This window comes from Balaenoptera acutorostrata, chromosome 16 (assembly GCF_949987535.1).
Source record: "Balaenoptera acutorostrata chromosome 16, mBalAcu1.1, whole genome shotgun sequence".
NCBI lineage: Eukaryota > Metazoa > Chordata > Mammalia > Artiodactyla > Balaenopteridae > Balaenoptera > Balaenoptera acutorostrata.
The window spans coordinates 84,384,283-84,398,718 of NC_080079.1; the positions used below are offsets into that span (position 1 = coordinate 84,384,283).

Sequence of the window (14,436 nt, forward strand, 5' to 3'; positions counted from 1 at the left end):
CACAGAAATTTTTGTTTATTTGTTTGTTTGTTTTTTATTTCACAGCCCTTAGCCAACGCACCAATTCTCTCTAAATACACAGCAGGAGCACCATCTTAAAGGATGTTTTTCTCTATTTGTTTACCTACTTATTTGTTCACTAATATGTTTGTAGGTCTTGCTACATGCTAGACACTGCTCTGAGCTCTTAAAGAGCTATACACATTGCTTTATTTTCAGTTCAGTTCATCCAAATATAAAATATCATTTGTCATACAAAGTTGTCATTTCAACATGACAGTGTTTTTCACAAAATGATTATGTCATGACATTTAGCAATTTAGCCCTGCAATGGATATTTACTTCAACTCACCATTAGTCTAGAATTAGGATTCCATTTTCCTCTTCCCAAAAATGATATTTATTATTGTTTTCTTATTGAAAAAGTAACATTTATTCACTTTAGAAACATACAACAATAGAAGTAGGCAAATAGAAGAAAAATTAACCATAATATCACCCACTACCCTGTGTAGCTTTTCTCTCTGCAAACACTGAGGACTCTAATCTTATGATTATACGCATAAATCTGAAGATAGATAATATTTAAATGGAGCAAAAATAATGTTCCAAAATTACTTTGATGCAAACTGCGATTTTATTTATATTTCACTTCTCAGTATTTCCTACTCTACAAAGGCAGCATGGAGTTGTCAGGATATACTAGACCCAGGTTTCAAAATCTCACGTTAAACAGCCTCAAGGGTCTTCAAAATTTCTGGAGCACTTTATATTAATAGGCTTATTTTCATAGAAATCAAGAAACTAGGTCAAGATATCCTTTCATGAGCCCCTAAACCGTGTCTAACAACTTAAGGACTGTCTGGCCTCCTTACTTGTAGACTGGTTTCTTGAAGTGGGCCTTAACAGCCACGGTTTCCATCTGGGCTGCTCAGGAGGGCTTTCTGTTAGCACAGGGGGTAAGGGTGGCCAATACGACAGCCTCCAGATAGCACCCACCTCTCTGCCACCCCTCAAAATGCACCCAGCGCTCCTCTAGAACACACGACCCCCAAATGCCTGGGAAATCACTAATCTGTCACCTCCCTCCTAGAGCCCTTTGCCGGTGCCTGCCCATAAGGGAGGAGTAGGGAGGGGAGGCCGCAACCAAATGGCCGTAAGCTGGTGAGAACTCCCCACAAATGGAAAATTGAATATGGAGTGTGTATGTTTCAATAGGTACCAAGACCAGATGATGGGTTTGTTTCGTCCAGGATCTTATGGGGGAGCAGACTAATAACGAGAACAGAGAGACAGGGAGGAACTTCAAATGGGGTAGGAATACCTATGACAGTGGAATCAGTCTTTAGATTTCCAAAGCCCTTGAAGAATGCCCACATCTGGGTTTTGTAAAAAGGAGAATACTTCTGAAGCTGAATACTAGGGCTCTTAATTATAACTTTCTTTGTTCATTGTTGCTGATTGTTTTTTCAATAAGGTAACATTCTCAAATTATAATGTCAACCACTAGCAAAATTAGTATTACATACTTCACTTCACTTAAGAATTTCCAAGAGGATATCTAAAGCAAGAACAAACTCTGTTAAAACTGAAGTTGCTCACATTCAAACCTCAGCAAAATGCTTCAGGATGACTAAACGAGCTATAGGGACAAAATATGCATCGATTTTAGGATCTGCATTACTGTTTTTCTCATAGAATTTCTGAGGCAAAGAAAATCGTGACATCTTCGTAAATGAACTGGTTCCAACTGAAACCCTGTGTATTACCATCATGATATTCCCTCAACCTGAAGAGCCTTTCTCTCTTCTCTCCACTCTTGTAAAACCACCAGCCACTTTAAAGGCTAGGACATAAAGCACATACCTGAGAAATTTTCCATGTCCAACAAGTCTACCATACAGACCATATCTTTATTCTGAAGCCTTTCTGCACTCTTGGACTTAATTTGTGGAAAATTATTTGGTTCTCAGAGTATTGTTTCGTCTTGTCCTCATATAACTGCGTATGTTTTATATTCCTTCAAGAACACCATCATAGCACCCACTGTAATAAATGATTGTTTAATGAACAAGCGAACTTAAGCACTAATGACTACAGGAATTTTAATGGTCTCTCAGAGGATTAAATGCATTATGGATGTTATTTATATAATACTTTAATTTATTTCACGCTATAAAAGACAATGGCATTTATTTCTGTTCTGTGGAAGAGATTGGTTCTTCACTTCAGGACCAAAAATGAAGACACTCTAGAATTTTTCCCCTCTTCCGTTTTCTTTTGCATCTGCTTTGATTTTACAGGGATGTCTGCTTGTGCAAGTGTCTCTGAGTCATGGCCATGTGCAGTCTGAAATTTTCTGCATTCTAAGCAAAACCATCCTAGTACTCATTAGCAAGTCACCTGAGATTTACCTACCCAGTTTTGAAACAGAGTAAATACTTTGACCCTTTCTCTACTGTAGGGAATCCTTGACCCCAAAAATGTATGTAGTTGTACTGTCCACAGGCAAAACCCACTTTGGTTACTGAATGCAGAGCACAGCAAACAGGCTGATGGAGTTGAATCCGAGCATGGGAATACTCCTCTGAGTTTGGCTTCCTCCTTTGCAAGTAGGAGCTAGAATAGTGGCACAAGGGCTATTGTGAGGAGTGAACGAGGTAATCCATTCAGTGCAAAAGCCTGGCTCGATAAAAGTGAGGGCTCACCATATGCTAGGACTTGTTTTTGTGATTTATTATGACTAGTCGTGACCTTAGGTAAGTGATCTAGCCTTGCTATGCGGCAGCGTCCTCATCATAAAATAGTAACGAAGATGAAAACGGATTCATCGGGTCATCGTGCGGATTACATGAGATAACGGAGGTAAAGCAGGCTAGGAGCATCGTCAGTACTCAATAATGAATAACTGTTAGCACCTGCATTGTCACCATCACCATCACTTTCGTCATCATCCTCATCCCCGTTATTAGCAGACTGTCAGAAAATGGCACAGCCAATTTATTAAGAAGCTATTATTCCTAATAATAAAATAGGTGTGTGGAATAGGAGGCTCAATCAGGGAAGTAAGACAGCAAAGGACTCTTGTAGGACCCAACGAAGGCTGTCAGAGGTATCCATCATAGAGAGGACTTCTTTTCTTTCTAAGAATTACTAATTTTTATTCTAATAAGCATACAACATTACGTCAGTCGTACACCAGCTACCTCTTGGAGGTCAGACAACCCAAAGATAAAATATAACTCCTCTCCCTGAACAACCATGGGTGGTAAGTTTATATTCAGAAAAAATAAACGAAATCAGCCCCACCTTGGCTTTTTTTTTTTTAATTATTTAATTATTTATTTATTTTTTGGCTGCGTTGGGTCTTTGTTGCTGCGCGCGGGCTTTCTCTAGTTGCGGCGAGTGGGAGCTACTCTTTGTTGTGGTGCACAGGCTTCTCGTTGCGGTGGCTTCTCTTGTTGTGGAGCACGGGCTCTAGGCAAACGGGCTTCAGTAGTTGTAGCACGCGGGCTTAGCAGTTGTGGCTCGCGGGCTCTAGAGCGCGGGCTAGGTAGTTGTGGCACACGGACTTAGTTGCTCCGTGGCATGTGGGATCTTCCCGGACCAGGGCTTGAACCCGTGTCCCCTGCATTGGCAAGTGGATTCTTAACCACTGCGCCACCATGGAAGCCCACCTTGGCATTTTATATTAAAATTGTGGATTGTTAACAATCATTAACGTGACTTTCAAAGAAAGTTCATTTTTTCATACCTGCATATTAAAAAAAACTATTTTATTTTTTAAAAACCACAGGTTTTCTTTAACAAAATGATTTATACACTCCAGATCTAACACGCCTGATATTGGTACTTTAGAGGAACTTCCGGAGTAGGGAGGGAAATGCACATGGGGAAAATAAACCTCTATGTAAAGGTGAATTTTCCATTGTTGTAAAAGTGAAGCTATTCAGATTCGTCCTGATGCTGTATGCATAATAATGTCACTGCTATGAGAAGGAGAAATGCTTGAAATTTAGAAGTAGGGATATACACATATATACTGGCTCTTGGGAGCTGCCCACACTAATTTGTACTTTGTTTTTCTCCCAGTCAAGTACACGAAGTTACAAAATATTATAGCCTTAATTTTCACTTTTAAATGTCTCACTTGAACATACTGGTGGAGAAAGACATGGGCATCATTCAATGGTTCAATTTCCTGGGGGTCCCATTCTAAATGCAGCCATAATTATTGATTTGATCCCAAGTTCATTGTGAAATAAAGGAAGAAAATATGACTTCTTCTGGGAGCGAAGCATAGTACTAACTCAAGATAGGTTAAGACTCTTCCTCCTAAACCATGGCTCGGATCACTAAAAGCAAAGTCATTTGCTGGTAACATTCAGTGTATGCCTACAAAAAGGATGCAAATTTAAGTCACCCTTTTGCATTGAGCTCAAGGCTCAGGATAGAAAACGCATACACACAAACACATGTGAAGGTAATGAATATTATAAAGCTCTGGATGTACACTGCAGGCAGTGCTGATAAGTCCAATGCACAGTGGAAAGTGTTATTGGAATAACTAAAAAGTTAAGGAGAGATATCAGGAAATCTGGACAGCAAATGTGAATAAGAAGAGAAACAGTTTATCTGCTGAGAGGATTTCCGGTGCCCACGCTGGCCATATGGAAATCATAGAGTCTCCTTCTAAATGCCTTCATTTTATCCTGTCTGATACCCAACAAGATCAGGAGAAGAGTGCTTTTATTTCCCAACGTCCTCTGTGGCGTTTTTGTAAGCAGTTTTGGTAGAGGAAGATACATATTATCAAATACTACAGCATTAGAATCCTACAGAGCTCTTCTACACTGCTCAAAACTTGTTCAAGATCAGACTTCATATGATACCTGTCAAGTCTAGGTTTTTCATTTCTGCTGTTGAACCGTCTAAATACAATTGATTAATCAAATCAGATTTCACTGAGTTTTTTTACACAATTGGTTTGAATTTGCAATCAATTTAGGATGGAATCTCTTTTGATGCTTAATTTATCTTTCCTGTTTTTAGTTGGGGGCCAGCCAGACATTTTCAAACACATGATGTTTCAAATGAGATATGGTAACAGATACACACTATTGTGTATAAAATAGATAAACAACAAGGACCTACTGTATAGCTCAGGGAACTCTATTCAATATCTTGTAATAACCTATAATGGAAAAGAATCTGAAAAAGACTATATATATACACATATATGTGTATGTATGTATGTATGTATGTGTGTATAACTGGATCACTTTGCTGTACGCCTAAAACATTATAAATCAACTATACTTCAATGTTCTAGAATGAGATATGGTAAAATATAAAATTTAGAAGGAATTTCTCACTTGGAGGCAGGGGACATGGGGAGAAGAGACAATGAAGACTAGAAGAGAAAGTCAGTATTTCTCTGTCTTCTGGGAGGATGTCAGAAGTGTCCCAAAGCACGCATAGCTCTTCTTCCTCTCACTTCTTTCATCGTCTCCCTGGCTCTGCCCTTGCCTGGCTCCTTCTCTCTCTACCGGACTCAGCTCACGTGTCGCCTCCCCAGCTAGACATCTCTCTTTCCACCCAGTGGAACCTTCCCCCGGTCCTCCATCCCTCTATAACCCATCCCACTTAGGCCTTCATACTTCTGATCACTCATTTGTTTACCAGCTTATTGTTACTCATCAGCACACCTGGTTTTTTTCTTCCAGTTTCACTGAGGTGCAATTGACATACAGCACTGTGTGAGTTTAAGGTGTACAGCATTAATGATTTGACTTACATACATCATGAAATGATTATCACAGGAAATTTAGTGAACCTCCATCTCATACAGATACAAAATAAAAGAAATAGGAAGAAATATTTTTTCCTTGTGATGAGAATTCTTAGGATTTACTCTCAGTAACGTTCATATATAACATACAGCAGTGTTAATTATATTAATCATGTTGTACATTACATCCCTCGTACTTACTTATCTTATAACTGGAAGTTTGTACCTTTTGACTGCCTTTATCCAGTTCCCCCTCAGCACACTTGTTTATTATTTACTCCTTTATTTTCTGAGTCCCTTGACTAAGATACGAGTTCTTTCAGGGCAGGATTTTACCTGCTTTATTCACCTCCGTATTCTTGGCACTAAAAAAAAACATCTAACACACTTGAGATGTTCCAGGTATTTCTGCTGAATGAAGAATGATAAGGCTCTGTGTTTGCTCCAGAGAAATCTGTTATCGTTGCCCCACACTCACCTCCCTCAGGATGTCCTTTACTTACCCAGCCTTGGCACTCTTCTCTCTCATATCTGCTTTTCCTGCTCCAGCTCAAGTGCTGTAAAGCCCCCTCTCCCTCCCCACTCACCATCCCCTGCCCACGTCCCCACCCTGCCCCATCACTCCTCCTCACAGCCTTTTCTCCTCTAAATTGTTAGAGTCTTAACATCCCTGCTTTCCCAATCACCAACTCAATGATCTTAAAATGGTTTAACAGCTCTGTGCCTCAGCTTCCTCACCTAAAAATGGGAGAAAACAAACAGAAAATAACTACAGCTGCCGTCAGGATCAAGTGGGAAGTTCTGTAAAACACTTGAAAGAGCCCGAACATCACAAAATGCTAAATATTCAGAATTATTCTTATTCCCACACATTTGAACACTTCATTGAAATGCTACGTTTTATTTTAAAATCTCAAATGTGTCTGTTTTCTGTTTCTTCACAGTGTCTAGCATGTGTCATGCTTACTTAGTAGGCAGGTCAACAAGTAGTTGTCTGATTCAACTGAATAAAAGAGAAGGGAGGGGACTTCCCTGGTGATGCAGTGGTTAAGAATCCGCCTGCCAATGCAGGGGACACGGGTTCGAGCCCTGTTACGGGAAGATCCCACATGCCGCGGAGCAACTAAGCCCGTGCGCCACAACTACTGAGCCTGTGCTCTAGAGCCCGGGAGCCACAACTACTGAGCCCGTGCGCCTAGAGCCCCTGCTCCACAACAAGAGAAGCCACCACAATGAGAAGCCTGCGCACCGCAACGAAGAGTAGGCCCCCGCTCGCCGCAACTAGAGAAAGCCTGCGTGCAGCAATGAAGACCCAACACAGCCAAAAATAAATAAATAAATTTATTTAAAAAAAAAAAAAGAAAAGGGAAAGAGACAATGCAGAAAGGTGACCATATAAGTGAGGTGTTTTATTAACTCAATGATATTGACCTTGTATTCTTGAAATTTTGATGAAGGAAGCTCAGTGCTTACAATTCTACAGTTTTATCAATAACTTCAACTTAGATTTCTACTTATTCTCAGATACCACCTGCTTTTAAGTGAACAGGCTTCAAATTTGTCACAATCTTGATCGTTTTTCTATCTCCTGAGGAATATTTTATTAGCATTAGCTAGAAAGCAACTGGAAATCTTATCTTCTGTTTGACTGTACCTAAATGGTAATTCACAGATCCTTTGGACTGTTGCCCAGACAATAGAAAACAAAATCAAGAAAAAATAAAGCAGTGATACTAATTTTCATCTTAATGAAATGTAAGTGAATAGCAGATGAAATTAATAAATACTAGGGGAAAAGGGCCAAATTCCACCAGCACACATCTGTTGGACTTCACAAGGAATGTGTCGTTGGCTTACCCTCTTTATCCTATAGGATTCCAACAAATTAAGCTCCTCCAACTGGCAAGTTCTTAGTGTTGACGTAATGTTGCCTGTCCCTGGACCGCTGAGCTCAGCAGCTCTAGTTCCATTTTTCCTATCCAAAGAATAGCTAAAGAAACATTCTTTGGACACGTGTAATATGTTTGCTACGTTTCAAGAAATTTTTTTCACATTTTCCTCTATAGCTCTGTTTATTGCACCATGATTTCTATAGATTTGATTTATTTGGGGCCAGGTGCAAATTTTAACAAAAAGAACAATGTTCAAACTAGCCCGGAGCAGTCTAAAGGAGTTTCATGGATCTGATGTTCCAGAAAAGAAATTTTCACTTCATGTGTAAGCAGAGTTTAGTCCACCATTCAGGCCTTGATTGATTGATTGATTGATTTTCAGTGTGAGAGGGTTGTCCCTCTTCCTCCTCCTCCTCCTTCTTTCTTGTCTCCTTTTTTTTCTTCTTCTTCTTCTCATTCTCTTCTCCTTCCTCCCCACCTCCCTCTCCTCCTCCTCCTCTCCCCCCTCCTTCTTCTTCTTGACTAGTAAATAGACAATGTATTCAATTGATACAAAGGGTGGTTCTTTGACAAGTCTGTTTTTTTTTTAATTGAGGCCATAATATACATAAGTCTGTAACTTTATTCTCCTGACAACATATCATGGACATCCCTCAAAGTCAATAGATAAAATCTAGCTCATTATTTTTAATACCAGCAAAATATTCTATAGTATGGGTATATTACAATTTTTCAACCAATCTATTGGTGAATAATCAGGTTGCTTTTAGCTTTATTTTCCACTAACAAGATGAAAATTAGTATTTTTATATGTGTGTCTTTGCATATGGGTACTTTTGGTTCTATAGAGTAGAGTCAAAAATGTAAGACCAATGGATCGAAAGATACATATATAGGGACTTCCTTGGTGGTACAGTGGTTAAGAATCCACCTGCCAATGCAGGGGACACTGGTTTGATCCCTGGTCCAGGAAGATCCCACATGCCACGGAGCAACTAAGCCCGTGCGCCACAACTACTGAGCCTGTGCTCTAGAGCCCATGCTCCACAACTACTGAAGCCCATGCACTCTAGGGCCTGCATGCTGCAACTACTGAGTCCGTATGCTGCAACTACTGAAGCCCGCACACCTAGAGCCCGTGCTCTGCAACAAGAGAAGCCACCACAATGAGAAACCCGCCCACCACAACGAAGAGTAGCCCCCCGCTCGCCGCAACTAGAGAAAGCCCACGCGCAGCAACAAAGACCCAACTCAGCCAAAAAAAAAGATACATATATCTTTTTTTTTTTTTTAATTTATTTTTATTTACTTATTTTTGGCTGTGTTGGGTCTTCGTTTCTGTGCGAGGGCTTTCTCTCTAGTTGTGGCAAGCGGGGGCCACTCTTCATCACGGTGCGCGGGCCTCTCACTATCGCGGCCTCTCTTGTTGCAGAGCACAGGCTCCAGACGCGCAGGCTCAGTAATTGTGGCTCACGGGCCTAGTTGCTCCGCGGCATGTGGGATCCTCCCAGACCAGGGCACGAACCCGTGTCCCCTGCATTAGCAGGCAGATTCTCAACCATTGCGCCACCAGGGAAGCCCCGATACATATATCTTTATATTATGTAGATCTACATAAAGATCTCTGCAGTAACATTTTCCTACTTAGAGGTACAGATACTGCCATCATTTTTACTTTATCTTTTTTTATTCCATCAGCCTTGATTTTCTAATGACAACTTTTTTTGATGTTCAAAAACAACAAAAAATTATGCTTTGCCTTACTCAGAAAACTTCAATCCAGAAATGAAGTATGTCCCAAATCAAACCCTTTTTAAGTGTCACCATGTTATATCCGGGATAATTTTCTATACATTTTTAGCATTCCACTTTCTGATTTTTTTCTCAAACTTATGAAAGAACAGCATGTGACCTTTGTCCATCACGAAAATGACGATATTTGTAGACTCGGTTTTATTTGGTAACATCAGTAGAACAAAGAATTACTAATCACATTTCTGTTTAGATCATTTTACAAAGACTCATTTGTTCCTGAAATTTTATAATAGCCAAGTCTATCAAGGATTTTTTTTTTTTTTGCTAACTCTCAAATATAGTCTTGATATTGAGCCAGCAAAAATTTTTTTCAATTAGTGCTATAATATACAATATACATCATGGGCCTGTTCTGAAATAAAGATGAGAATTATTTTCTGCTTTTTGGCTCTGAACCAATGGTTTATTGGCCAGTCTCTCAAGTAAAGTTTTTTGACTTTTACAGACAGAAAATATGTCCACTGGACACAGAATATTTTTTAATAAGAAGAAAAATAGGAAAAACTCTAGTATCTAGAAAAGACCATTTCTTTTGTATTCATTGATCATCAACATATATTATTTCATTTAATTCACAACAACCTATGAGATAAGTATTTATAGATGTGGAAACTGAGACTCAAAAAGGTTAAGTAACTTATTCAGTGCCTCACAGCAAGTAAGTAGGAAAGCCCAGATTTTTACTCCATTATCTGTCTGATTTTGAATCCACGCTCTATATACAAACATGTCCCCAGTTTCCTGTTTAATTTGTCATATTGACCATCACCAGTCTTTGGTCTAACCTTTTTTCCTCTCTCAGTTTTAAATTACATGTCAATCTGAGTCAATCAGCAGTCAATGGTGATATGGACATGAAGGTTCCATTGCCTACAGTATTTCTACACAATTGGCATGCAATTTTGACTTAATGTGAGCTAAGCCCTCACTCTTGGAGAAGAAGGAGGATATTTCAGGGCCAGGTGAGCTGGTCCCTCTTCTGAGGTTGACATTTCTCCCAGAAGCTCTGATGATGGCTGGTGGCAGGACTACTTTCCATGGAACATATTTAAGCCTCAGACTTCATCCTCATGTTACTGAAGATATTTTTTACCCTAGCATGTTAAAGCTACTCAGTAAAAACGACATCAATCTCATGTGATCTGCTTGCTGGGTGAACACTTTTCTCCCTTTTGTTTCTTTAACCCTAACACTTATTTGGGGAACTAATACTATTTTTCTTTGAGATTTCCGAAAGGCATACTGGAAAGTACCTCAGATCTCTCTTGCTTAATAAGCTGTTAATGGGGGGAGGAGCAGTGACATTCCTCCAATCCTTGTTGTATTAAATTAAGATTCTACTTGAATAATTTCTTCATTGATAATTCTACAAATTTTTCGACAGTGGAAAATTTAAGCAAGACTCACATGATTTTAAGAAACAACACATTCTCGCCCTTGGATTGTCGTGAAATACACAGCCTTTTGTAGTTTAATATGTAAAACTGTCCAGAGGGGTTTTTTCTTTTATTTTTTCTTAATATGCCATCGTGTATATAATTCTTGAATTGGCTAACAGTATTTTCCTCTATCTCACAGCAGTAGGTATTCTTCTTAAATATGGCATATTTGAAAACACAGACTCATTGTTTTAGAAAATAATACAGAAAGAGGCCTAACTCGGATAAGTTTGGGATGAAAATTTCCTGGGAGTGGAGCCATAGAGGTAGAGTCTCTTTGTAAATGGCAGGGAATCTTTTTCTCAATTCTTTGATTGCCATCCAAGTCTTTGGCGAGGAAATAAAACATCACGGCAGAGTCTGCAGTTTGGCACGTTGAGGTGAAGGCTGAACCACTGCCTGCTAGTACCTTCACCAGCATCGTAACCCATCTTTGACAAGATGGGCTGACCATTAACCAAGGCTCGGAAGCAACCAAGCCCGGAGGACACCTGAAGCTAGTGCCATGCCGGGGCTGGTGTGCGGCGAAGCGGCTGAAACCACAGACGTGCTGCGAGTGGCTTCTCACCCCGGGAAGCGCTGCCCCCAGCGCTGCCCGATGTGCGCAAGCCCTCACACAAGTCGCTGATGCCCGGCTAAGGGCATTCCCATAACCGCATGCACTCAGGCTAAGCCGTGCACACCCACCCCCCAAATTCAGAACTCAGAGCACATGACACCCCCCTCGCCCCACTACTGTCCCGCTTTGGAGCACTTTCTGCAGAGCATGCAAGCGCTTCCCTTCTTTTTTCCCATCTTTCAAGTTGCCAGACCTGGGGTTGGGTGGCGCGTGGCTGCAACTGGAGCCTTCCCCGTGTTGCCCTGGGACCCTGGGGCACTCCGTTGTATCCCAGCGACGCCCAAGCATCCCGGGCTCCTTCGACGCTCCCAGCGAGGACAAAGGGGGTCCGCATCCCAGTAAAGAATCGTCGGGGCGACGGGCTCTTGGGCCGCCTGAGAGTGCCGCAGGGGACAGCACCCGGGGACTCGGCGTGCCCTCCCTCACCCAGGGGGCGCTCACCATTTGTAGCCTCTGCCGCGCTTGAATTTAAGGGTCAGCGCCGTCTCCAGAAAAAGCAAGAGGTTGAGCAGCGCCAGCAGCCAGTACCACGGCTCCTTCTTCACCTCGGTCACTCGCCACACTCCAACCAGCGAGTGCAGCACGAAGAGCAGCCGGGTGGCCAGGGCGTTGAGCAGGACCAGTCCCTCCATGCCGCCCGGCGCGCTCTGCCCGCGCCCCGCGCCCCGCAGACCCCGCCGCCGGGAGCACCCGAGCCCGCCCGAGGGCGGGACGTGACGGCTCCGAGACCTGCCGCTGCTGTCGCCCTCCCTCGCCTCCCGCGAACAGGAGCGAGCGGAGCGCCCCTCCCCCAAACTTCCTGAGAACTCTTGAAAGAGAGGAGATGCTGCACCTAGCTTTTCGGGCTTTCCGGGGAGTCTGGGGCTGCGCCGCTCGGGCTCCCAGGCCTTATTGTCCCGCGCTTGCCCATCCCCCGCCCAATCCGGGGAGTGGGGAGGCGTCTCTCCGTCCCTGCCCTCGACCCCCGCTGCCCGGCCTCCGTGGGGTCCTCGAGAACCTCGCCGCTCCGAGGAATTGGAAAGAGGGAGGCGGACTGAAGGTCGAGGGGCTGCATAGCCAGAAAGGGGGAGGGGGACGTCGGGGGATGGGGGGTTCCCTTACTTTTCCACTGAAGTGCTTTAATTCACTCACACTTCTTGCAGGAACAGGCTCTCATGGTGACTCTGAGATGGGATGCAGGAGAGCCGGAGAATCTGCTGTGCAGGCAGGTTTAGAAATACGGTTCCAGCCCAGTTTGAAGAATTAAAACTTCCCAGGACTAGAGGAAATGAGGCGCCCTGGGCTTTCCCAGAGCTCCCTGCCCCTCCCTTAGCGGATGGGTAGTCCAGGTCACTTCCACTGTTTGGACAAGGTGTTATTAAAGCAAAGAGATAGTCTTTATTATGTCTCCCCCCCACCCACTATTTTTTCTGAAAGGAAGCAGGGTGGCAAGACAAGAGGGCAGAGGGGACAGTGAGGAGGAGACAGAAGGTAAAGCTGGGTGTAGGTCAGACGGAGAAATTCGTGGAGCAGGGAACTGTACCCTTGACATCAGTGACTCATGAAGTAAACTCCGACTTGCCAGCCTCCAAGGCAAGGAGGAAACTGAAGTCAGCGTTTCCCAAAGCACCTTCATGATTTTTGTTTCCTTGTTTGGTCTCCTACCACCTGTACCACTATTAACATTTTTCCTTAAACCAACTCAAATTTTTACTGAAATAATTTCTAAAGAAATCTTTTTATCACTTGTAAATGGAAAATCAGTGTTAGTAGGCTATAAATGGAAGGTAATTACCAAAAATAAATAGAATAAAATGAAGCTAAGTTATTGAGATCTTGCTAGATATTATTACCTCCCAAGCCTCTGTGCCTCAACTTCCCTCTTTCTGGGAAAATAAAGAAATGCTAGTCCTGGGACTTTCCTGGCGGTCCAGTGGTTACGACTCTGCGCTTCCACTGCAGGGGGCTCTGTCCCATCCCCGATGAGGGAACTGAGATCCGCCATGCCTCGTGACGCCGCCAAAAAAAAAAGAATGCTAGTCCTCTTACTACCAAGCAGGAATGCTCTCTTGACCACATTAGTAAAATGGAAAGTAAAACTCAAAGAGAATATCTTTCTTGCTTAGGTTTATGCAGTTTAAGATCATCCCATACCTGTCTTAAATTAGGTTGAAATCTCTGAATTATACAGTTACTGTCTTCGTTAGGTGAAAAAAATCCGGTTACTTAAAAGAAACTCAGTTATTTCTGGTGCTGTGATTAAGGAGATTTTTTTTTTTTTCCTGTGGGTCTGCATTCTTCCATATCTTACAGGAAACCTAGCAGTGATATCCTGGGGCTGTTTATTATAGTGCCCTTCAGTGTAGGCTGATGGCACGGTGACCAGTGACTGTGCAGCAGTGATTCTGTACAGCGGGAAGCAGCGTGGTGTGGACTTTGGAGCCCTAGCACTGGGTCACCTGGCTGTCCTGGACTCCTGCCTCAGCCACTTAGTTGGGTGTAACCTTTGTGCCTCAGTGTCCTCATCTATAAACGGGGTACTGAGCCTCTCCACTCGTAGGGCCATTGTGAGTGTAAAATGAGTTAGTTCATATAAAGCTCCTGGCAGGTCCTAAGAGCTTGGTAAACCTTGGCAATTCCTGCCTGGACCAGGAAACTTAGTCCAAGGGAGCTTCTCTTTGATGATCTGAGACAAGTAATAGTAAAAGCGCAGAGAGAAACATGACATTCCTAAGACCTGTCAAAATCCGACACCACCAGGAACACGTCTATTGCTGAACAAGTTGGTTTTATTACATTTTTCGGGAGGGAGTACACACTCCATGGAGAACTGTGGGGTGTCTCACTAAGAAGCTGTCAGAAAGTTTAGAGAAGACTTACTAGAAAGGACTGGGCTTGTGT

The 14,436-nt window shown here is 42.5% G+C and overlaps 1 protein-coding gene across 3 annotated transcripts in view; it reads right to left on the reverse strand.

The window, feature by feature from the left end:
• The window catches only part of TMEM26 (transmembrane protein 26), a 49,499-nt gene extending 36,468 nt beyond the window's left edge, over nt 1-13,031 (reverse strand). The window contains exon 1 of one of the 3 annotated variants that reach the window (XM_057530677.1): nt 12,658-13,031. Coding sequence is in view for 2 of the 3 variants with exons in the window: in XM_057530675.1 (XP_057386658.1) it covers nt 11,998-12,188 (191 nt within the window). In the remaining variant the exon portion in view is untranslated. Of the gene's footprint in view, nt 1-11,997; nt 12,560-12,657 lie in introns of those variants that run through there. The other 2 variants (XM_057530675.1, XM_007170838.3) reach the window with 2 other exon arrangements.
• Nucleotides 13,032-14,436: the final 1,405 nt, after the last annotated feature.